General features: G+C 39.4%; 1 protein-coding gene across 4 annotated transcripts in view; it reads right to left on the reverse strand.

Moving 5' to 3' along the window:
• The window catches only part of CPNE4 (copine 4), a 225,821-nt gene that overhangs the window by 186,056 nt on the left and 13,335 nt on the right, over positions 1-26,430 (reverse strand). For 2 of the 4 annotated variants that reach the window (XM_053992568.1, XM_053992548.1), the window contains exon 2: positions 1,234-1,383. The exons of the other annotated variants lie outside the window; for them this stretch is intronic. In XM_053992568.1, the coding sequence (XP_053848543.1) occupies positions 1,234-1,291 (58 nt within the window). In that variant the 5' untranslated portion in view covers positions 1,292-1,383. The remainder of the gene's footprint in view (positions 1-1,233; positions 1,384-26,430) is intronic. 4 annotated transcript variants of the gene reach the window in all.

Consider the following 26,430-nt stretch of genomic DNA (forward strand, 5'->3'; position numbering starts at 1 on the left):
GGCAGCCTGTTCCAATGCCTTACAACCCTTTTGGTGAATAATTTTTCTCCTAGTATTCATTCTAAACCTCTCCTAGTACAACTTGGGGCCATTTCCTTTCGTCATATGGCTCGTTACTTGGGAATGAAGCAGCAAGTTGTGTTCCTCAGCTATACTCAATTACACCAGAGTATGTGTATAAACACACGTAATGCCTGGAAGAGTTTATACGCTTACAGATGTAACATATTGCAAACTGCTAATTTTCCTCAACAGATGGCTATAGTGGCTCTTTCTGCAGCATGGAAATGATTTTACAAGAGAAGCTGCTTCCTGCTCCTGATCCAAAGACAGGCACATCAAGAAGAGCAGTGAGGAAAAACTTCCCATTTACTGTTTAGTTTTTGCATTTGCAATACAACCAGAAGGTATACCTGCTGTAAGTTGGCTCAGAGTTTCCTAGCAGTGTGAGAAAAACTGAATTTATTGATTACACTGGGGCCACATTGAGCTCAAAACTGGGACAGAGTTTTAAAGTCAAGTTGCTCCGTCAGGTAGGGCAGGAGAAGAAGTAAGGGAGCAATGGATAGTGCTGCAAGCAGCTGTTCTCTCGCTTCATAGCTGCTCCTCCAACATGCTTGACCCCTCTCTCAGCAACAAGCAGAACTCCTATGGCCTCCCACGATGCTGATAGACAAGGAGCAACCTGCCCACCCTCAGGGGGTTTCTGGGTAATGAACACCTTTACCTGATGGCTGGAGCCAGTACTGAGTTCATTCCCTTCGCAACAGAGGTTCAGGGACAACACACTGGGGTTTGTACCACTAGCTAAGTTAGACTCTGAGCCTTGCCTGCCTTCTTGTCATTTACTTACTTTCTATTTTCTTTCCAAAATCCTTGATCAAGTATTTGAAGAGTCACCCACGAGACTTAGGCCAAGCACACGTTGCCACTGTCTCAGCTAAATCGGCAAGGGATACGATCACATTGCAGCTCCAACTGCAGGCATGAGAAGAGCCATGACAGCCAAATTATATTTATATGGGGACTGTTAATTTCTTTCCTAGTTTAATTTCTACTAGTTTGTTCTGATTTTCCTCTAGGAAGTTATATCTTATTCCATATTGCAAGTGTTTTGTAATCACAATACCACCATACCATGATAGACTCAGTCTCTGAATAAGCCAGTAGCTATTTTTGTTATCAAATTGATTCACAAAAGAATTGCAGCATGCTGTCAGCAAAAAGTCCTACCAGTGCCAAATGTACCGCTGGTGCCAGTGCCGTGCCATTCCTCTGCTGGCGTGTCCATGCTTCCCAGGATCTGCGCTCTACTGAGCTACCACAGATGGGTCCTAACGCGTCAGGACACAGCGCAGCCTCACAGAGATCCTAACCTGGGCCCTGGAAGCAACAGAGCTTTGTCAGCAATGTTATAGGAGACCTACTTCCTTCTGACAGAGTGCCAAGACTTTGGCTAAATAACACTTTCAAAAACAAGCTCTAGAAATCCAAGCCACCAAGAATTTTCAAGAGGTTCTTTCCCTCGGGAATTCTTGAGGTGTGAGAAATATCTATGTTGTCAACCAGCAATAAAGATGAGAAGAAGCAAGATACTTGGAATGTCCTTTATAAAACTTTGTCTGACATGAGGTTGTCCCTTAAGCACTCCTAAAAGGAACCTGTGAGTATACACAAGAGTTGTCTTCCTTTTGAAATCTGCAAGTCCCCTTCGGTCTTTGATAGCATACAAAAAAAGGGCAAAATGAACAATTAATCTCTTATAGTGATTGCAGAGTTAGAGGCAGAGGGAAGAGGTTCTCAGTTCCTAAAATGATGCACATAAAAAATGAACTCACATAACCAGTATTGATGGAAATCCTACTGCCACACACAAAAAACACTGGAAGACCTGCTGGTCTTGATATCATTGCCTGGTAGGAGAACATTTTATGAAATTCACATTAGGCAAGCAATACCCCTAAGATTTGGGCGCATATTGCACAGGACTTCACCTACATTCATCTGTCTTTAAAGGACAAATTTATACAAAGTGCAATAAAGTCCATGAACCACCCACTGCTAACAGAGAGAAAGGAATGCCCATAAGCCAGCAGTCATGGCACTCAAGGGAGAAGAGACACAAAAGACTGGTATTGATGTCCTAGACAGATGTTTCCACCTTACAAATGCAATCACTATGGTCAAATTATCTAAGGCATAGTTCTGTATGAATTGGGAGTGGAAAGTCATTTCCAGGCTTTCTCTCCAGACTTGTGAAACTCTTAACTCCTTCCTTCACCTGCCCTATCTACTCTCTTACAATGTTTGTGGAAAGACAGTTGCAAAGCATCAGGGACATCAGGAATCGTAAGGCTGTCACCATGATATTTCCTAAGAGCACAGAAGAGTAGAACTAGCCTCAGTAGATATCCCATCATGCCAAAAAGGAGTGTTGATAACTAAACTGGGTCCCAAATATTCCATGACAGATGCCACAAAATTTAGAATGTGCTAAAACATGATTGTTGCTCAGAGAACAAAGCAACATCCTCCTTATTCAAATATTTACATCTCTGTTAACTCTGAATGGATAGCCATTGGGCTCTTCTATACCTGCATGTATTTAGAATTAGGAAAATGCATGTTGGCAGTAACCCAAAAGCAACTGTACCAACAAAGAGTATTCAAATCAATCTTTGAATTCTTCAGTGATACAAGGCATTTCCCATGCCCTTTTAGCTATGTCTTACTCTTGATCTGCATTGATGCAGTGCAAATAGATCCAATAGACACAGATATTTTTCATAACTTAAAAAGAATTATAATTTACTAATTTCATATAATTACTGGTCTAATGCATGAACATTTTAAAGTGTACACAAGTATAGGGTAACTCCAAAATTAAGAAATTTAAAAGGCCTTCATAAATATGGAATCAAAGATCTTAATTTTTGTTCCTCTTAACTAGTAAAAGATTTGGTTTTTATTTTCTTCTCTAGTGTCAGCAACCCTGTTAGCTAGAGGTGCTTGGAGAGGAAAAGAAGCAAAAAACCCACACAAATTAATAATAGAGAACATGGGTTATAGTAAATGCATGTCCTCACAAATCAGCCCACCCAATGCATGTCCATCAAAATCTCAGTGACAGATGCCTTTGTAACTTCTTTATCATATCAAATCCACCCTTGGATACCTGTGGAAAAGATGCACTAAAAATTTCTAAAACATTTTGAAAAGATATGCACTTTTACAAGAATTTTGCTGTTCCAATCATAAGCATTCTTTTCCAATTACAAAGATTACAGCAATTCAGATCTGACCCAGTGAATGATGGATGACACTCTTCATGCTCTGAAGTCAACATGTAAATTTTACCTATAATTTCTGCCCTCTACAAAAATTGGGTTATACAATAATGAGGTGCTTGACTGCTGTTGCATTAAGTCTGTAATGAGACTGAATGCACAGTCACACCATTTAGTGTTTTAAATTGCTTCAACTTTGGAGTAAATACATCCACAAAGACTGAGCTGGGATATTAAGTGTAGAGCAGTACATCAAAATAAGATGTTAACTTGCTGATGTTACATGAATATTATTTCCATATTTCACTGAAGAATTCTTCAAATGATTCACTTGTGTAATATGTTATTAAATGAAGCACATAGAGGCATCTTAAACATTAACTTAATTGAAGGTAGGAATAACACAGGAAAATATTTAATACTTGCTGTAGGAAAATGCCAGTTCTTCTCTTGAGATTTTTACTATTAGCTAGAAAGCCTGACATGAATTAATTTTCCTACATGTCCTGGCTTTTAATTTTACCTTTTACAAGAACATCGGCATTTTACAACACACTAAGAAAACTGTTGGAGTCAAATGATTACTGCAGCATTTCTTATTTAGCTACCTCTGTATGTGAAGTTTCAGCTTGCTTTTTTCCATTCCTTCTGTTTTTCGGCTTCCGAGCGGCCATGTATTCTCCATCTGTGCTAAGTAACCTATGACCGTTTCAGACCTCTGCCAAGATTATGCTTTCAAGGGAAATAGGTTGCCCAAGAAAATTCTCAGATCAGTTTGAATATATACATCATGTTCCCCAGTGATACCACAAAGGAGCTCTTTAATTCTCAGTCACTTCAACATCTGACAAGTGCTGCAGTCAAATTGCACTAGGTCTTCAGTACAGTTAACACAGGCCAGTTGTCTAGTAAGAGTAATTTAGGCTGAGAGGGATTTCTGGGAATTTCTATTTACCAGCCTTAGCTCAAAGCAGATCTTGTTCATGTGAGCTCTGGCAGTCTCCAACGATGAAGATCCCACTGCCTCTCTGAGCCTCTCTTCCAGCATTTGCCCACCATCTTTGACAACAATTTATTGTTAGTTTTCCTTGTTACAGCTTATGTCTGCTGCCAAACATCCTACCACTGCTCCTCCAAGAGAACCCTGGCTGCATCTTCTGAGATGACAGCATTAAGATCACTTTCCCTTAGCCTTCGCCTTTTAACACTGAACAAAGCCAGGATCCCTCCAGGACTCCCTTCACTGACTGAGTTAGCTAGTGTGTCAGAAAGTCTGGTTAACTCAGTTAAAATAATTTAGGACTAAAAAGGAAAAAGATCACTGCAATTTCCTACATGGTATGGGCAGAAGACAGGTTGTAGAAGACCATAGTTCAATTAAACAAGCAGCATATTCCAAGTGGGACCCGCATCCATAACTGGCTTTTCAGAAAGCCATTTGCAATGACAACTTCGGCTGGTCAAACTCTACCAAAAAAATGCAAGCTCTTGAACACCTCACTTACACACTGCCTACAGAGTAACTATTAATACAGAGACAAGCATCTTTAATGGGGGTGTAGTACTTCCCATGCATTCCTTCAAGGGACATTCAAGAAAGGTTATACAAATTTTTGCAAGTTTAGTCTGGTTGTTATAATGATGTGTCAGAGCAGAAATGTGGCTTAATAGAATACAGTGATAAATAGGGAGGACTGTTTAAAACCTTATGTTTCTCTCCTTGGTATTTTAAATTCCTGAATAAGTCCTTTCAGTCAGTGAACACATTTTGAACTCAGACAAATGATATTTTGAGATTTCCTCCCCCCTCAGTATTTTATTCAAAGATTGTACTGAGAAAATGAAATATTAAAAGTTGCTTTTAATTCTTGACTGTTCAAAATGGATTCTAATTTCTGTTTGCCATATTTTCAAATTAAAGTTTTAACTAAAATTGCTGTGCAATTTTAAGGGTACTAACCGTTTTTGTTTCCTCAGCTTATCTATCTGCTGTCCAGTCCAATTAGTATTTCTTATTATGTCAAATTTAGCAGTCTGCTAGAAAACATTTTATTAAAAGTAGTTTGGTGACAAACTTATTGAAACAGACTCTGGTAAAGCCTCTTAATCTGTTATCTATATAATGGATTTCTTAATTGTCACAGATATAGCAGTTTTTAACTTTGCTGGATTTTGTATTTTCTGTTGGATGCTGTCCTTGCCTTTTCCCCAGTATTTAAAGGGATAACCAAAGAGACAGCTCACAGAAGAAGCTGTATTTTCTATTGCCTTATTTCCAATAGTCTCATCTTCAGTTTCTTATCTTTAAAAATTGCTTCATGCTTTGTGCTTTTCAAAACAATAGCCTCAAACTCCCTTAACACTAAGATAAAAGCTCCAAGACATCAAAACCTAATTTTGTTGTCCCCATCTACAAACAGAGAATACTATCCTTAGAATTAGACAGAGGATCACACAAAAGATTTCTGTCAAAGAAAAAAACAGAAAATGATACCTCAAAACCAGCTTTAAGTTCTGATTATGCTATGTTTAGTCTACCAAAGGTTAAAGGCCACAAAATCATCTTTTTAATCTGGCTGCATGAAAATTCAAAATATTTTGTTCAAATATCACTCAATTTCTCACATACTATTCAGGCATTTCGATTTCTGCCATGTATAAAATAATTTTATTTAAACTGTGCCATTTGCAGTGGTGTGTTTCAGGAAATGCTCACCCTTCATTTATAATGCGCTTAAGTCAGGGAACCCTTGATATTGCCCCTCAAGCATCTACAGGCTGAAAACTCCTAAGCTGACACAGCACAGACCCCAAGGAACTCATCCCTGTTCTGTCGCTCTGACATCTTCTTTGTTTACAGTAAAATACACAATAGTGTGTAAAAATACCAAATGACTATGTAAAACTGCATTGTTTACCTAACAGCCAGCAGTCAGCCAGCTGCCATGAGAGCAAACCCAACTCTTCACAGGAAATGAAGAAACCATTTCAATCTAGCCTGGCTTAGCCAGCTGTCTGACATGATCTTACCCAGTACTGAACGGGCAAGTACTTGTCACCACTGTGTCAGCAAAATCAGGACCTGACATCAACAGAAACTGAGCACTTCTTTGCATTTGAATAATACAATGTGTTTTGTTCTAAGAGGGTGAAAGAGACTACCCAAAGAGCAAGCTGATTGAAACTACCCCAATGCAAAATGCCAAACTGCACCTCAGTTTCTCAAGCACCAACCTCTGTGTCCAAGGACCTGACATTTCCAAACAGCAAATAACTCAAAGACCACACTGTTCCTCACTTTTCCTACCTGTTAATAAGGATGGAGTGTTCCTGCTTCTATCCTGGTCTGATGGAAGGCTAGGCTGAGGAAACCACTGCTATACCAGATGCTATACTTTGTTATGTCATTCTAGTCTCTGCCCTCCTAGTTGTAAGCTTTCCACTTTATTTTCCTTTACCACTCATCTCAAATATCCCACACAGCTGTCATTCAAGGTCAAACCACACAGAGACAGGCAAATTCCTCAGATAATTAAGTTTTGGTTTCATATAGCACTATGACTATCAGAATTCAAACATTTGGGTAATGCAATTTATGGTGGAAAGGGTGTGGAAAATAAGAGAGACATATTAGCTGGTGGTTGGTTGCACTACAAAACTATTAGCACTCACTTCTGCCTGTCCAGTTCATTCCTACCACTGCTCAGATAAGCTCACAAATGCCCACATATCTCGGTCTGATTACAGGCAGACCACAAATATGCCTGTAAATACCGTGTTTACCAGTGACCCAGAGAGAGCAAGCAGCACCTCTGGCCAGCTGTCTCCCTGCTGATCATGGGGAGTCAAGACAGGCATCTGTCCTACAACTTACATTTTAAAATAAGGGAAAACATCATCAGGTGGAAGGCCAATTCCACATTGTCCTTCACACAGTTTGTGCTTACCCAAACAATGTGTAGGATTTCCTATACTCTTCCACCTTAGAGGAGCAAATTTTTAGGTACAAATTACTGCACTGGATCCTACTTCACTAATTCCAATTCAAAACATAGTCCCCACACAAAGTAATGAAGCTCACTTATCAACCTGTTGCCTGAGGGACTCAGAGGTGACCTCCAAGTAATCACAAGATAGACAATGACCCTGCCTATTCAAAAACAGGACAGTCTTTACAAACCTCACAAAAGGTAAGGCTAAAGCCAGTTGCCCCTTTTTACCTCAAAACAAAAGATCCAAACCAAAACCCCACATAACACTCATCTTCAGAGAGGATATGAAGTCTAAATACACAGTTGCTGTGACTGAACAAGCTCCTGTGAAATTGAAGAGGAACTATTCTTTTTCCAGTAGCCCATGTTCTTTCCCAAGGATAAGATTTGGAATACTCATTTTATCCTCTACTGCCAACACAGCAGCTGTACCCACATGCTCTTTGGTTAAAAAAGAGGCATTTGGCACAACAGGTCATCTTGCCAATTATCAAAAGGGACCAACTCCTTTTGGAGTGAAGGTAAGGTTGGAGTGGCTGTGGAAGTCCACAGTCAAAATCCTTGTCACCTCCAGAGCCAAAAGCTTAGGTCTGATACAGGCAGTATTTTTCCAAAGGTATATTGTACTAGAAAAGCACAAACTACCCAAAATGCACCTTTTAGTCCACCTAGACCAGTTATTCTATAGCATTTAGTAGGATTATTGACACTGTGGCAAGAGCATGGTCAAAGAGAACCACAAAAGCCATGAGAGAGGTAAGAAAAGGACACAGACCATTAGAGATTAGTTAAGAATATAGCAAGGTTTTACTGTCCCCAACACCTCCCTACAAGGAGCTCAGACATGTAACATGCAGGATTGAAGCTCTTGAGAAGCGAGAAGCCAGTGTTCCCCCCAAAAAACACAGTAAGCAATGGTTTCTCATTAAACCCTTTTAGAAAGTGTCTGTCTCTGACTTTCCTTTTCTATTTATTTTTCTTTGCCAAACTTATCACATTCCTTCTGTCCCAGCTCCACCTTGGCCTGCTTCCCAACCTTTTTTTGACAGCACTGCAATGTCACTCCTACTGCCAACTATGGCCAGTGGAGTCTGCTGGTCTAGAATGATTTACCAGAGGAGAGGTGGAATGAAGAGAACACATACACAGTGTGGCCCTAGTGTTCTCTCTCTCCAACACAAATAAGAAAGTAGATCTGGACTGCTGAGTCAAATGTATTCTGTAAATTTCCCTGCAGACAGAGTCTGCATCTGCTCCAAAAAGGGTGATGATTACTACAGGTAACCATAATTATACCAGGCCCATCTGTCTTCACTCAAAAATGAGAAGAAATGTCTCCGTATTTTCCCTTAAGAGCAGCAAGTAACAGAACTTTAAAACAGTATTTTCTATGCCAGTCTAAGAGAAAACTCTCTTTCCATGAGATTTTGGCCATATAAGGTCAAACCAGAAAGAAGAAATAACACCCACTGGCTGGTCACAAGTATGCAATAAAAATGGAAATCAATGTTTATGGAAGAATGTTTTTTGCTGCTTAAATTTCATTGAACAGCAAATACACTGAGCACATTATCACTTTCTTTATGGATATTATGCAAACACAGGGAGAGACATCACATAAAGTATCCATTCAAAACTATTTGTTCAGTTAATATCATTTTATGGCTATGGAGGAGCATTTCTTCAGTGTTTCTGCAGGATTCTAATTGCTCTCCAAAACAGAGTTTTTCCTCATACATCAAGGTGTTCCAGTGATTTATGTGAGAGCCTTATTCCCAGCAGATGTGCTGTGCTCTTTTGGGCTGGGATTAAGCTAATTTTCCTCACGTTGGAGTTTATGTTTTATTTTGCAAAAACAGTGTTGATAATAACACGGAAGCTGTGGGGCTTTTTTGGTTTTTTTTTCTGAGCAGGGCTTACACAGAGTCAAAGCCTTTTCTGCTCCTCACACCATCCCACCAGTGAGTGGGCTGGGATTCACATGGAGGTGGGAGGGAACAACACAGCCAGGACAGCTGACCTCCACTGACCAAAGGGATATCCCATGCCATATGGCATCATGCTCAGCATATAAAGCAGGGGCAAGAAGAAGGAAGGTGAAGGCATTTGGAGTGATGGGGTTCATTTTCCCAAGCAACCATTACATGTGATGGAGCCCTGCTTTCCTGGGGATGGCCGAACATCTGCCTGCCTGCCCATGGCAAATGGATTCCTTATTTTGCTTTGCTTCTGTGTGCAGCTTTCACTTTACCAATTAAACTGTCTTCTTCTCAACCCATGAGTTTCAGTCACTTCTACTCTTCCAATTCTCTCTCCCATCCCACTGGGGTGAGCAGCTGTGTAGTGCTTAGCTGCCATCTGGGGTTAAACCACGACAGCTGCTGCACACCGAGAAAGCAGATCAGACCTTTACAGTGAGTTTGGACACACATATGGAAGCAGTAAGCACGTGTCAGAGAAAAGACTCTCTTGAAGCAATCTCCAAGCTTTTAGTGACTCTCCAATGCTTTTGCAGCATTTGACCTTTCCTACAGGCAAGTTAAGGAGTGAGTCACCCACAAACCCATTTGCTCTCAAAAAGAGTGGCAGAATTGCCACCAAAGATGGCAAAGACTCTCCTGTTGCAGCACTGTCACAGAAGGGCATATGAACACTTCATAAAAACCAGAGTCACAACACACACAAACTAGAAGGCTAAATTAAATAATTAATATAGCATATTTTGTTCTGGCATATCCTGACCCTTGAGGGCTTGGCTTTGCTTTTCAAAGCATGGAGCTACCACATGAAATATGCCAGAGTTATTCAGAAAGCCAACCATAAGCAGACAATCCATCCAACAAACACTTGGTTCAAAACACAGGCATCAACAAGACAGAGTGGTTTTTATCACCCAGATACTTCCTGCTCATAGTGAAGTGAAACCTCACAGCAGCAATAGACTTTCCTGTCTGCTATAGGCCGTAGCAAAGTAAAGGCTGTGCCAAAACACACTCCATGGCAGTGGGGTCTGTACAAAGGAACTTTACCTATCAACTCTCAGTTCCTGTCAGGAGAGCAGTTACTCCCAGGCCATGGCTGCTGGCAAGGGCATACAGTACTCAGACCTGGGCAGCAAGTACTATCAATGCATCAGTTCTTCAACCAGAAAGCACAGCAAGGGCTGCAGAGGTGATAGGAAGCAAGCATTTCATTAGCAAAGGATTTGTTCATTGGCAGCTCTGCTATAAATTATAGATGTAGAGCAATACAAAGAAAAAAAAAAAAAAAAAAAAAAGAAGAAACCTCAGGTCCTATTCCAGACTGCAGCACTGATACTCTGCGATACTCTGCTCATTTATGCATCCTTCCTGTTTGCTGCCTACCCTGTCTCCTTTCTACTCTTAGTTCAGTTTCCATTTCTGCTCTTTATTTGAGCTAATATCACCAACCTTGTATGAAATTTCCTTTTTCAAGTAGCTTCCAGTCTACTCTCTCTCCCACAATAGTTCTTTTGTTTTGGTTTGGGGATCTTTTGATTTGTTTTTTGGGGTGGAGTTTTGGGAGGAAGGAGAACAACACACTGGTTGATTTGTTTCAAAAAGAAATCCTTCCTTGCCTTTTGCTCCTGTCACCAAAATCATCTTGATCAGGAGGCTCCCGATCATCATCCCATCTAACTCTTTAGAACTCTATTTCATGAATTTGAGCTCAGACCTCATCCTTACCACAGTACCAATCTCTCCTTTGTTCCCACCTACACACCCAAGCTCTTTCCAAATACAACCAAAATGTTGCCTAGCCCTTCCTTGTCTAGTGTACAGCTGCCCTTTCCCCAGAAGTTAATCTGTTAGTTTCTCTTCTCAAACACAGCTCTCAGTCCTTTTTGCCAAAAAAGACAAACTTGAACTAATTGGTAACAACAGACAAGGAGAAAACTGAGACTTGGACAAATAAAAGTTGAGTACCTTTAGTGTACCTTTAGTGTAAAGTGATGCAAAACAGTGTCCCAGCTTCATTAATATCTTATGTGATGAAGACAGTGTTGTGAAACCTGCAGCAAGGCAAGCATAAATGTTTTCTGAAGAAAACAAATTAAGTTTTAGGTTAACATCAGATTATGCCTTTATTAAGAGAGGCATTTGTCTCTACCACCCAATATATTAGAAGAAAACCAACTTCTCTGAGCTTATCAGTGCTTTCATTCTTTAAAATAACATTTATACTTGCTTTCAGTATCCACCAAGATGAACTTCTGAACATTACTGACTGAAATAATTTTACATGACTCATCAATTTGCACAGGACTTTGTAAAGGTTCTCCATATTCTGAAGAAACGAACCTCTAAATTCAATGCCCATGTCTTTCTCTGGGTTTTCTTAATTAATAATTTATCCACAAAAACAGAAGCTTGCATGTCTAGAATTATGTATAAACACAGAAGCAAAGGACTGGAAAGAAGTCACTTGCCCATGTTTGCTTATTTTGCTGGGAAAACTTAACACTTGTGTGAAGTGAGAAAGCTGTTAATATACTATTTTTCCCATCCCCTAACTAAAAGTCAAACCACACACATTCACAAAAAAACCAAACAAAAACAAAAACAAAACAAACAAACAAAAAAGAAACAAACAAAAAACCCAAACAAAACAAACCAAAAATAACTTGGTAAATAACTTGACCTACTCAGTCAAGCAATCACATCGTATAAGACCACAGCATCACCTAATGCTGGAATTGTCCCAAGTTTCTGTAATGGCACCTGGCAGCTCAATCAGTACCACTCAGTCCAGTTCACACTCCTCTCTACTGATAAGCAGCAAATGATCAATCAGTCCCAGTGGGGTACACATCAGATCAAATGATGGTGATAAAAGCTATCTGAAACCTTCACAATCACAGCATATCTCAACAAATCTTTTTAGTGTTAAGGTAGTTGACAGTTTGGCTTCTTTACAAAGGTGAAGGGGAGCAGCTCATCCAAATAGTTTCATCACGGAGGTTTGGCCCTGGCAACATCCTCCCTGTTAAAGAGCTGGCCAGGAGGACAGACATCTTAATCCTTCACAAATATTCAATGAGCTGTAATATTCGTTCTCAAAGAGGTATTGCAGCATCCTTCAAAGAGCCTGTGACAAGACGAGATTTAAAAGAAAACCGTGATTTGTTTGTTAGATGCTGTGTTATTTTTTTCCCCTTAATATTACATTTCAGGCATTGCATTCATCAATAAACTTAGCAGGACGCTGCCTGACATTTTAAAATATGCAATCAATTATGAAAAGTCATGCTGCTTGAGAAAAATCTTTCCCACACTTAAAATATGTATTTAGTGACTCTCCAAGCTTTTAAGCAAATCTTATTATCCACATAATAATGTCCAGGGGCATAATAGTCTCCAGAGGCACCAGGCCATTGTGTTAGTCACAGTGAAGTTAGTCTATAGAAAAAAAATAATTGCCTTGACCTTATCTAAAGTTTTCTGATGGAAACACCTGAAAGCCAGCTTTTCAGCCACAAGTGTTTGTTTGCACCCTTTTTACAGTGGCTGAAGGACAAGTGGGATTCTGGCATCTGCTCTCAAGTCCACTCCTGGCAAACTGCTAACACACAGAGCTTGCTTAGATTACCAAGGCCAGTCTCCTCACACGAATCAAGAAAAGCATTTCCTTGGATGATCTCTATCCCCTTCCTAACACCTGTGGCTTTTACACTACGAGAAGATTAGTTATTTTTTTACTTTATGTGCAAAGAGCAGTGAAGAAAATCAAGGTTACAATGATAGCCCTGCACCCAGGTGCACCCATCCTTGCTCTACCTTATTTCAAAAAAATGAGCTGTTTTGTATGTGAAAGTGTAGGCAGCTCCTTTCATCTGAAGTGAAAGAAGCCTTACCAGCACTCCTGTGACCAGGTTTAAACATTTATGCAAACAAGTCTTGCTTAGAAGAGCCTCATTCCAATTTCCTTATTGCTCACCTAAGGCATTTGTTGCACTTGATATGCTGTGAAGAAGAACAACCACATTGATCCCAAGATTGTGGGATTGAAACTAGTGGCAACTGTTATAAAATTTTAATATATGCCATCTTCCAGACAAAAGGAGAGTCCAGGGAGAGCTGACCTTTAAGTGAAGAAACCTTGATAACACGTCAACAGTGGGGTTACATTTTTAATACAAAAACAAACGACAAAATTAGGGAGATTGCACTATAGTTGTACTTTCTAAAAACAAGAAGGTTTCTGCTAGACTTAAGTGAATTTGTTGGTTATATAAATTGAAATAATATGAAAAAACATAAAGACAAAAAAATGCTGATGTAGTTGCCATTGATTTCAAGCAAAGCTGTGCCAAACAACAGTTCATAGTTGATGCAAGTGTTATTTCATCTTAACTTCTGACTATACACCCACAGTATTGACACTGTTTTTAGCAGTCCTCCTTCAACTTGCACCTTTCCATTCACACTCGTTGTTATTACAAGGGAGGAAAAAGCAACCGCCTGCTCAAAATAAGCAGTATATTCCCCACGAACAGAATCTCATGGAAAACAAAACTATCTGAAATTAAATTTAACAAATAGTTTTGGCCAGTGGGAAAAAAAGGTAAAGAGCCAGTTAAAACTTCAAGGGATATCAGGAGGTCATCTAGTCAGACCCAAAGGATGGAATATTTTAAAAGCCTAAAAGCCTAGTTTTAAAATTTCAGAATAATTTTGAATGTGAAACAGTCTGTGACTGATGGCATGCTTTTTTTATAATATTTGCCCTTAAAAACATGCTTAGAAAATTGCTCCTTTCAAACTGATCCTGCCCTGTTCAGGAAACCTTTGGCAGTATTATTTATCATTTCCCACCATCTCTTGATTATGGGCCTCTACCCAGACTTACATCCCTTTATTTCATTATCAGCCTTATATCCCCTTATTTCATTAATTATCAGCCTTAACTTATTCCACAATAAATTTTAATCTCTCATGCATTTGACAGTAGGAAAGGTATTTAAAAAAAACCCCAACAAAACTCCCAACAAAGCAAACAAAATCAAGCAAATGGCATGATCCTCAAAAGTGTTTTTCAAGAAGAAATTCAGTGTCTTCAAAGGAACAGCGTTCAAGAAATGAGTCTGCTTCAGAACGATCAATAGTTCCTTTCAAATTAAGAATATTTCTTATCTAGCTTCTCTACACAATATGTTCCATAGCACTGCACAGTACTCCCAATGGTTTTTATTAAAAATTCAGACTACAATATGACAAGTTTATTGATTCTTTTTCTGGTGTTTGAATTTCCTATGACAATGTCTTACTCCCACCAAGGAGGAGCTGACAACTGACCTCTGGTAATAAGGAAATTATACAAGTATATGTAAAGCAAAGGCTGTGACCACCATATATTTAATTTAATATTGTCCTGGAAAATACTTAATGCATTAGACCTACAAATAACAATAACTGGAATATTCAGCCCTTTGCTACAAAATCACATCAAGACAACATTACTGAGAAAAGTGCTTTCACTGTAGTCAAGCTTAGACACATTCCTGAAAAAGCACTGGGAAGAGAATATGTATGTTGATACATAGGGCATAGCTAAGTACTTCCCTGCTTTTACCAGCTTTGCACTGGTTGTCATGAGATGACAATGATCCTACACAGTCTCTACAGGAGAGATACTTCTGTCTTTGCCCTGTGTGGAACCATTTGCAGAGGTCTCCTATTAATTTTCCTTATCAATTATTCAGTCACATATGTCTGTATAAAATAAGATTTTTTAAAGCACACAAAGCCTAATTATTGTCCTAGGTTAAATAATTAAACTAGGATGACCATAATGTTCCTCTGGGTGTTTGCATCCAAGAAGGGCTGCTGGACAACCAGCAAACCCCAAATTTTGCACATAAAAGCATTTTCAGGAAGGATGATGGTATTAATTTTCAGGATGCAATACTCTTCCTGTTCTGCCAGCTCTCTCCTGCCAGACCTCACAGTAAAAACTGAGAAAATCACGATAAGCCTTTGTCACACAAAGGGCATTAGGAAGGTGATTTCTGCCAGCTCTGTTTAAGGTACTCTAGAGAGGGATGTGACTTGTGCGCTCATGCTGAGAATGAGCAAGAACTAGGGCTTAGGTAGGCTTAAATAGAAATATTAATATAGATGTTTTATTCATTAAATACTTGTTAAAAAGTTATTACTTTAATTGATTGATCTATCAAGACCACAGAGCTAGGACTGTACACTCCACAGCAGGTTTAAGTAGAGCTCCTCCATGTTTTATGTGTTCTTTTGTTGAGGGGTTCCTAAAAGGATTTTTGTATTCAGCAACACAAAACAATCTCCTGGTATAATTAATTTCATTTTCCCTTTCTGATCTGGGATGTCTGGAAGTTCAAGACTATTTTAAGCCTTCCAGAACAGGTACAGTGACCCAAAAGAATGGCAGTCTTCAAGATGAAACAATTCTAAGGAGCCATGGAGACAAACTGTGTGCTGCTTGCAATTGTTCACTTTCGTCCTCCAAGTTAAACAAGAAATAACTTCTATCAGAGGATGTCAAAATTACAGTTAAGGTACTTTGCTCCTGTACCTGCCTCTTACCTCCTCCTAGGGTCACAGCATAAGGTGCACTGATGAATACCTCAATGCTGGTAGAAGTTTGATGCAATCAGCTTCAGGTGACTGCTATTTTTTTTTTTTTTTTTTTTTTCTCCAATTAAGGACAAGACTACCTAAAGAGTTAGGGACAGCCTCAAACTATTGGTTGCCTAGCTTTTCAGTAACAGCTGGTGGATTTTTTTGTTGTTGTTGTTGTTCTCTACTCTGTGCACTATACTGTGCTTGTTGGATACTGGCAGTCAAACTGCAGACTTTATTTTAGTTTCTACCTGTTGTTTTCTCACATGACACTTTTGCCATCTATCTTTCTTTATAAAAATACTCAAATTGAACTCTAGGAGCCCTATTTTTCCCAGCTAAAAGTAGATTTTATCTCAACAGGAATACTGGCACAGTATGTAAGGCCACATAGGAGTGTACCTGTAAAAGGTTTTTAATTACTTTTTTTTTTTTTCTGTTCTTTTTCTTCCCCCTTAAGAAGTACTGCAAGCACATTGTAAAGCAGCAGCAATTTGGAATGCTAATTTAAAATAATTTCTTAAAATTCCTAATTCTTTCATAATTTCATTTTTCTATCCATGAAATACGTTATAAAAATCTGTAAGTTTTTAAGTAGATCTCTTGGAAAAACAATCTCAACTTCATAGTATATCAAAAAAGGAAAATATTGAACTGTTATAAAATGATTATAAACAGCTGAGAATACCCAATAAGCCTGAGCCTTACTGTGTTTGCTTCAATAGGGAGAGCATGTAACCTTTAGATGTACTTACTATAGATGCAATGACTTGTCATTTTAAATTGTATCATAATTTCTGTCTTTTAAAAAAGTTTGTCCTTTGACTCAATGATAAATCATAGACTCACTTCTAAACTTCAGAGATTCTGATGCAGAGTAACAAACTTCTTGTATACAGTGACCTACTCTGTCCTTAAGGCAAGGGCTGGGTGCTGGATCAGCACTTCAAGTTGCTGTCTTTTTCAGGGGGAGGGTAGTCTGTGCATGTTGAGTGTTACATTTGTTATATTGCACTCCTCTAGTTGAATAATATCTGGATTTTGGTGCAATTAACGTGCCTCCTGGTTTTTCACAGGCTAAACCAGACTTTTGTAGCTCTTGGGAGCAAATGAAGCGGCTGAATGAGAAGCTCAGTACCTGGCACTGCTTAGGTATTAGACTAAGGAAGATCTGATGATATAGTAAGAATGATATATAAGAAACCAGAAAAAGACTTCTACAACTATTAATTTTCTCATCTCTGGCAGCTATAGAAACAGATCGAAGAGCCTGTATCTCCAGTTACTGTGTCTAGAGAAAATTGGATGGGATGATTGGATAGTTTGTAAAGTGGCAAGAGATTTTTTGGATATATGTAAATGTATATATCTATTTCCTCCCTGTTTTCTAGATGCTTTACTTCAGAAGGGTTTCTGCAACGCCTCTCCACTCCCCTTGCTTTTCTGGTTACAGAAAGTCAAGAGTGACTACCTGAGAGTCAGCATTTTGTTTATGGGTCTGTGCCACAAACTACGGGGAGTCAAAAGTTTCCAAAGCATAATGAAAACAAATGTGTTTAAATCAGGTCTTCTTGAGGGTGTGTTGTGGTGAGGGAGGAGAAGGGCACTAACTACTTGTTCACTGTGTTATCTGTGGCAATAGTGTCCCATTTTAGACTTTTCCTGACCTGAATCTGTCATCTGTAAGGAAAGGCTGTTTAAAAGAGCATGGAGTCCAAAGAATGTTTTTTCCAGCCTCTCCTGTACATTATTTAATTCTCCTTTACATTAATGGATATAAGTAAAATACAAACAGTATGCAACGCGTAGTAGCCGAATTAATGTTATGACTGGAGGGTGTTTTAAAAAGAAAAAGCAATTTTAGGAAGGGCTGTTTTTAATTTGCAAGATTATAGTTTGCCAGTTTTGGTGAGTATCCTAGACCTGTCACATGCTGTTCATGAATCAGAAATGGAGATGGGAAAGCTGTTAAAAGGCTTAATTCTAAAAGACAGAATACATGCAAGATGAATTTTTAATGTCGAGGCAAAGCTCTGCTTCAGGTCACTGATGCTTACATGAAGGCTCATCAGTGTTGTGCACTGGAGGGAAATTGCTGGTGCCAGGAGCTCCCTGTGCATTTGTGCAAGAGGCTGCAGCAGGGAGCACGTGTGTTGGCTGTCAGCAGGCAGAGTTGGGCACACAGCTGCCCCCAGGGCTTTTCACTGGGGTTATGTGGGACAGCCAGCGGCACACAGGAAGGTGCTGCAATGCAGAGCAGTAAAGAACTGCGATTCAGCAATCCTGCAGTGAAACACAGTAACTCATGAAGTGTAGGGGTTTGCTATTTATTTAAAAAAAAAAACCCAAACCAACTAACTAAAAGGCAGAAATTACTCCTCCAAGTCTGAAAAATGTCCATGTTTCCTCACAATTATTTCTGTTTCCCTTTATCCCTGGTTCTTGTTTGGCCTATGGTCCAGGAGGTCTGCTATTTCCCTTGTTCAGCAGAAGAGGTGGGTGCAAAAGAACAATGGTTGACCCCTGATGACTCTGTCAGCATGGAACATGAATGCCCATTGTATGTCCAAAACCCCTTCCTGAGCTCTGTGCAGCTGAGCTCTGTGTATTTGTATGACACTTTCTGAATGCCTCAAGTGCTGGTATCACATCCCTTCTCATTTAAGGCATAGCTAGATAATGATGATGGAGTATTATGTGACTAGTCCAGTAAATGTTGTTACTAATGTACAGTTCCTAATACTAGGGAATTGCACTGCCTCTAGAATAACAATGGGGAAATTGCTTCTAATTCCCACAGTAACATGATTGGCAATGTGGTCATGCTTGAATTGATTTTTTTTTTTTTGGCTCTGGCAATGCACTGATTACTTTGCAGCCTTTTTATCAGGGCATCTTGAATAGAAAGAAGCTGGAAATGTGAACTGGGGGATGTGAAAATGGGGGTCTGGAAATACTGGTGTGAATACTTGAAAATGCTAGAGCAGAAGGAAGTTCCTAGAAAGTCCTAGTTTTAACCCTGTTTCCCTCCACAAGAGGTGCCTCTGAAGTGCTGATATGATGGGCATCCCAGCACACAGAGTCCTTTTAAAGGAGAACAAGAATAGCATCCTTGCTATTCACTCTATGTGCTTGCTTTCTCAGTTCAAGTTCAGGCACCTCTAACTCACTCATGCAAGTCCTTTTGATTAGTTAATTTATTGCCCTTATTGAATGTCATTCTGAAATTAAAAGGCTGGCACATGAAAGCCTCAACACAGGACCTTTGCAGGGCCTATTTGTTGAGCAGCCCAGTCCTTTTAATCAAGTTACCGAATTGCTCTGTTCCATCAGGCATGGTCTGGTCTCCTGAGCCTCAAGGAATTTGGATGCAGGAAGAGGTAAATGTTAAACCTATTCTAATTTAATGATCTATATTCAGAAAAGGGTAAAATTGCTATTTAGCTAAGTAGATAATGAGAAACCAATTTTTAAAGGAATTACTAGGTCTGGAAATATGCATTGACAATTTTTCATGGCAAATTGAAGTATTAAAGTAATGCACCTCTCAGGGATCTGACTTATATGGCTGATTTTACAGCTCTGCATTACTCTGTAGAATGGGGTAGAGTGCTGTGCAAAAGTCATCCTGGGAAGTTTATTTGCGGTACTAGATAATACAGCACTCTCAGCCCAATAGTCTCTGCAATACAGAGGCTGTGCACCCTTCTGGAGGGGAAGGGGAATATCTTGTCTGGTACTGTGAAGAATGGAAAAAAAATAATCCTGAAACTCCTAGATTAGATATAGAATGGATGTCACCCCAGGACATTAGGATTTAAAAAAATCCATGAATATAATGCACATAAAAGACTGCAAAACACTCTAAGGTCTCTGAGACACCACTTGTATTAACACCCTTTCACAGACACATACTGAAAACTAACTGGAAAATTGCTCACTGTGGCTAAAGTTATTGTTGTCATACAATACTGGGTGGGAAATACCACTTGACTGAGAGGTCAACTGGTAAACTTATAAGTGGTCTCCAAAATGGAAGATCCAAAATTAAGAACCATCTTTTCAACATGTCACTTGAAGGATGTGTTTTATCCCTCATCAATGGTTTTAATCATCAGGGTCATTAAAAAAACATAGCAACAAAAAACCTCAAACAGAAACCACCAATAGGATAGGGTGATTAACTGAAGCTCTGTTGGGGAGATGAAATTTTAATTTCTCAGGTCTTGTTCCATTAATCTATCATTCTCACTTCTTGCTGTAATTTATTTTTTTTTAATAATCTATTTCATGTATAGAAAAATGAAATTATGAAACAACCAGGAATTTTAAGAAATTATTTGAAATAAACATTCCAAATAGCTGCTGTTTTACAATGTAGTAAAGTATTAATTTATACTTATAAGGGGGAGGATGAAGAAGAAAAAAAAGATTGAAAAACCTTTTACAGCTATGCTCCTATGGCATTAAATGCTGTGCCAGCGATTCCCATTGAGATAAAAAAATTACTTTAAGCTGGGAAAATAGAGCTCCAAGAGTTCAATTTGAGTATTTTATAAAGAAAGATGGCAAAAGCATCATGTGAGAAAACAACAGGTAGTAAATAAAATAAAATCTGCAGTTTGACTGCCAGAATTCAGCAAGGACAGTATACTACACAGAAACCCACCAGCAATTAGCAGTTTCTCAAGCTATGGTGCCAAACTGGCTTGGCTGGGCTTGTAGGATGTTTTTTACAGAAATAAATATCTTACATAGATTTGCATGCTTGAAAACAGTTTTAAATTTGTTCAGCTGGACTCAGAATAGCAAGCTAATGCTACATTACTTGATAAGGGGAGATTCTTATTAAGCAGATCTTTCTAAAATAATCAAAACTAGATGAAGTGGAACAATCAACACTGTGCCTTTGTCTACAATGAAAAGACTTCGCTGGGACATTTAAAAATTTAAAATGGAAATTTAAAAATTCCTCTACTATGGTTGTAACAGGTATAAATCAAACCAGACTTGTTAGCAGAGTTTGGACCAACTTGAGCTTTTACACATTTTAACCTCTTCAGCCTGTATGGATGCAAGATACATGAACTGGCAAAAAAATCACAGGCTCTACCAAGTTATCTTCTGTAGGTAGCTGTGCTCCTGTCATTGTCCCTTCCCTATGGCTCTGATGATAAAAAGTACTCCCTAATCTCCTTCCAGCAAAGTCAGTGAGCTAACTCAAACCCACTTCCCCATGCAGAGCAGGTTAAATGAGTCTAACAGATATAGACTGAAGCAGACTAGCATAATCCAACACATCTGTTCTGCTTGCAGACCTGTACAGAAACATGGTGTTGGTAAGGTACCGGCAGATGACATCAACTTCAAACAGTGCAAAAATGAATAATGTTTTTGCAGCCAATGATTTTTAGTTGGAGTTAGTTTAGTCAGCCAAGTTAGAAGTTCAGAGCATAAGCAGGGAGACTTTGGCTCACCTGACTCACAGTAAGTTGTGAGCCCTCATTGATCCAAAGTTTAGATCCTGGTATTGGTTACTTGAATCCCCTTCCTGTGCTTGGCAAGAGCTGATTAGGAGGAGGGTGGGAGGGAACTCACTGAAGTACAGGTAAAGGTAAATAAAGTACAGGTAAGTATTTAATGGACAACTATTGCAGCAAAAAGAACAAAGAATCCTTGCACAAAGTCCCAAAATCATATTTTTTGTTTTGTCTCTTTAAAACACCCTCATAAAAAAAAAAACATGCTAGGACACTACAGGGGAATACCCAATCTGTTAAAATCTTTGTATAATCTCAAAAAAAAAAATACAGTAGAGACTAAGGAAAAAATGTTCCCTGACTTCACTGGGCTGTTGTCCCATTCCTTGATATCTCCACAAGTCTGACATGCACCAGTTCTCTGTGCCACTTAATGACCTATCCCTTAACACCTGGTAACACCAAAGGAACAGTAAAGTTCAATTCCAGGAGAGAGGGACAATGGTACTGGGGTGAGGTTAGGAGACCCCAGATACTCTCTACTCACACCCAACCCAGAATATGAGCTCGATCCCTCCCATTTCCCACCAAGGCCCACACCTCCAGGCAGGTCTCACATGCATCACCCTCCTTCCTACCCCCACAAGCTTTCAGCTCAGCAGCATCTTTTCTTACCTTCAACCCAAGGCAGCTGCTTATCTTCTCAAAGAGTAATCAAATGCAATGCTAATTTTCAGACATCATCCACTGCTGCAGGCACAATGTTTTTAAAATAGTATACAGTATTTGAAATAAATACCACACAAGCTGTGTATTGCAACATGATTTAAGTCACTGTCTTCAGCACTGTTCTACACATCCATTTGGCTGCCAGGATGGAAGATGCCAAAGCTCTAAAGAGGATTGTTCATGACAATGGTAGTGTGAAAGTTTGCAGTCATAATAACATCCAAAACTCAAAAGAGAAGAAAATTGAAGACATCATTTCAAAATCCCCTTACATATAAAAGATTTGACTGTCCCTTTATGCAGCTGACAAAGGAGCTTTCTTCCCTACTACCTCATAAAAAAATAATCTCAAACTATAATAAAGACTGAGAGGAGCAGGAAAAATAATTTTATGGATTTTTTTCTACATGCATTATACAGAGCAATTTTTAGCCTAGAAAGAGGTATTGCAGTTTACCTAAATTGACTCTTGAGGGTATTGTACTTAGAATGAATGTTTAATAGATGTTAGTTCAGTTGAAGTAGTAAATAGCTCATGGAAGAGAAATAGCTCTAAATCTCACTGTAAACAATAACTTTTCCACAAAGGCCTCTGCATGGGCTAAAAGAATACCTGCACTACTGATATATCACAAGCAACTATTTCTGCCTGTCACTTAATTTGTTTGAATAGAAATTAATCAAAACTTTGAGATCAAGCTTTCTGCTCTTTTTGTCCAATATGCACAAAATACTGAAAAATGCTTTTTTAGCATTTTGTGTCAGTGTGTGTGCTGGACTGGAAGTCCAGACATCCCTCTTCTAGTGCCTCACTGTATGCTTACAGACAAATCCCATAACCTTGCTGCACCTCAGCTCCCAGTCAGCAGAGCTGGAGCAGCATTACTTCCCTTCTTTACACAGATTTGAAAAGGCACAGCAGCAATGTTTACGAGTCATTCACCACAGCACAGAGGAGCCACACTTATGCAATGGTTGTAAGAATTCAGGGGCTGGTTCAAAGTGTGACTTCAAAGGCAGTTTTTCTTTTTCATCTTCCCTTCCTTTTCTTCCCCTTTCAACCTTTCATATTGGCTCTTCCTTCCCAGGGAGTTAAATTCAGCTCCCAAATACACACCTCAGGTAAGCAAGACCATGACAGGGAGATCTGTCACCTGGCATTGCTGCCCAGATGTACCTCATACCTGAGCCTTGCTTTCCCAGAATACCCTACACGAACAAAAGCAAAAGAAGCTGAGAGTCACCACTTCCCTTGACAGCTGGCAATACCCTGCAAGAGGTTCCCAAACAAGTTGGATAGGATGGGGTAAGAGCTACCAAAAATGTTTATTCAGATAAATAACCCAATAACCCAGAGCTTCAGTTCCTCTGTTACACCAAGTTATTCATAATTTCCACTCACTTTGCTAAATCCCTTCCACTAAAAATTGAGTAACAATTCTATTCCAAACACTAGTGCTATTAATGCAGCTAACTGATGCTGCCTCAGTCAGTGTGCCCCTGCCAGAGATGTACTCCAACACCACATGAAACCAGGCTGAAGCTGAGGCACTGCACCTCCTCTCCCTGCCATGGCCAGCTGAGCAGGGAATCCAGGCAGTTCTCTTGTCCTCTGGCCCAGCTCCAAGTACAAACATTTTACAGAAAAAGGAAAGTTTCCATTTACCCACAGAAAGTCCTCTAACCACTGGCCCATGCACTTAAGGACCAGCAATCCTTGCTGTTGACTTTTGAAGCCATCTATATGTTCTGCTGCCATGAAAGCTACTTCAGAAAATAAATTATTTTTTTCAGGAAAGGAATATTTAATTTGACCCTCCCAAATTAAAAAAAAAAAAAATCATCGTTCTTTCAAAATAAGTAACAAGTCAGATTTGAAGATTTGTGTCAGAACAAAGCCAGCATTTATGATTACTTGGTTCAGTGACCAATTAAAAATCAAATACTTTATTCACCTGACCCTGCAAGCAAAGGCAAATGTTTCCTGACAAACAAAAGCCAGGAAGCACATCTGCTTCAATCCAGGTCAATGGTTTGGAAGTATAATTCAGGCTTCTCATACCTCTCTAGTCGCTGAACCTCTAGGCTGGGCTTGGGGTAGCAATGATCCTCCCACTGTAAGCAAAGAGCAGGTTTGGGACCACTTGATGGAATTCAATAGACACAAGTCCCCAGGGCCTGATGAGATGCATCCCAAAGTCCTGGGGGAACTAGATGGTGTTGTTGCCAAGCCCCTCTCCATCATATTTGAAAAGTCATGGCACTCAGATGAAGCTCCTGGTGACTGGAAAAAGGAAAACTACTCCTGCTTTTAAAAAGGGAAGAAAGAAAACTACCAGTGAACCCATCTCTGTGCGTGGGAAGATCACGGAGCAGATCCCCTTGAAGAAATGTCACGGCACATACAAGACAAATAAGTGATCCAAGACAGCCAGCACACCTTTACTGAGGTCAAATCATGCCTGACCAATCTTATGGCCTTCCGTGATGAAGTGATGGCAACAGTCCACAAGGGAAGGCCAATCATTGCAATCTACCTGGATTTCTTTAAAGCTTTTGACAGAGTCCTAAATGGCATCCTTATCTCCAAACTGGAGAAACATGGCTTTGAAGTATGGACTACTTTTTTGGATGAAGAAGTGGCTGGACTGATGCAGCCGGAGTTGTGGTCAATGGCTCTATGGCCAAGTGGAGGCTGATGGCAAGGGGTGTTCCTTAGGGCTCTGTCTTGGGATCTAAGCCCTATCACATCTTTATCAATGACAGAAACAGCAAGACTGAGTACACCCTCAGCAAATTTGGAAATGACACGAAGTGGAGCGGTGCAATTGATACAGAGAAAGAAAAGGATGGGATGCCATCCAGAAAGACCTGGACAAGCCTGAGAAGTGGGCCCATGAGAACCTCATGAAGAAGTTCAGCAAACCAAGTTGTTCAGCCTGGGGAAGAGAAAGCTCCATGGAGACCTAATTGTGGCCTTTCAGTACTTAAAGAGGGCTTATAAAAAAGAGTGACAGAAATTTTTTTACATGGGCAGATAGTGGTAGGACAAGGGGGACAGGTTTTTAACCTAAATCTCTGCTCTTTCAGATATTAGAAAGAAATTCTCTGCTGTGAGGGTGGTGAGGCACTGGAACAGGTTATCCAGAGAAGCTGTGGATGCCCCATCCCTGGAAGTGTTCAAGGCCAGGCTGGATCGGGACTTCAGCAATCTGACCTACTAGATGATGTTCCTGCCTATGGAGAGGTTGGAACTAGGTCATGTCTAAGGTCCCTTCCAACCCATATTATTTTATGATCCTATGATAATTTTAAAATCAGAAAAAATAAGAGTTATTATGCAAATATGAAGTAATTAGAAGCAACTTTGGGGGTTTTTAAAAGTTTTTTATCTTAGCAATAAGGTTAAAGAGAGCCACTAAGTCCTTAAAGTATGTTTTAGAAAGGCCTAACAGTAAGAGCTGAGTAGAACCAAGAGCTAGATATTTTAGGAGTACTAAAAGCCTATCCTCTTTATATCTGAATAAAACATGAAAAGAACTCAGTCAAAAATCTTTATACATAATTTGTTTAAATAGAACACAACAAAAATCTGAACATTTTCAGATGTTTACATTTGATTTTGAGACACTGATCACAGCTTGCTTTTTCATTTCCACCACTAACAAGAAAACAAGATAACAAATCAATGTAAAATATTAAACTGTGTCACTGTAGTTTGTTTGGTTTGCTTTCTTTTCTCATCTACCCAACTCAGTGTTGTTTGGTGCTTTGTGAGCATTTTTTATGATGGAAAAAACCCCAGTAAAGTCACAAAATTGGGCTCTGCAAATGCTGTAATTCTGTAATAACAAATCCCTAGTGAAAAAACATACTAGAAAATAGTGTTTCCCATCCCACTTTCCATTTTCAAAGTATCCCAGACACATTAAATCCTTAAACCCCACACCCTACAAGAAAGAATTAATGAAGAAAATGCTCTTAATATTTTGCCTAATGTTTCTTCTTCATAAGCTGTCACGAAAAATGCTTCAAAATGTTTCCTTGAGATTGATTTGATTTTAAGCATCTTTGCTTCTTACTTGCAATAGGGAAATGTTCCAGTCATCTCCTTTCTGAAAAGTCACCAAATCAGTGGTCTGAGACCCCACAGCCTTCCTTTGTGTTCTCTTAAAATGTGGATGGTGACTAGCACAGCACAGAGAGAGGGCCAAGTGACAGCTGGAGGAACCTACACTGCTAACTCATGCTCAAAGTTTATTTAATCTTCTCTATTTAAAGTCTGAGTGCATCTCTGAAAACATACATGGATGCTTGCAAGCATCAA

Source organism: Vidua macroura, chromosome 1 (genome assembly GCF_024509145.1).
Source record: "Vidua macroura isolate BioBank_ID:100142 chromosome 1, ASM2450914v1, whole genome shotgun sequence".
In the NCBI taxonomy this organism is placed as follows: Eukaryota; Metazoa; Chordata; class Aves; order Passeriformes; family Viduidae; genus Vidua; species Vidua macroura.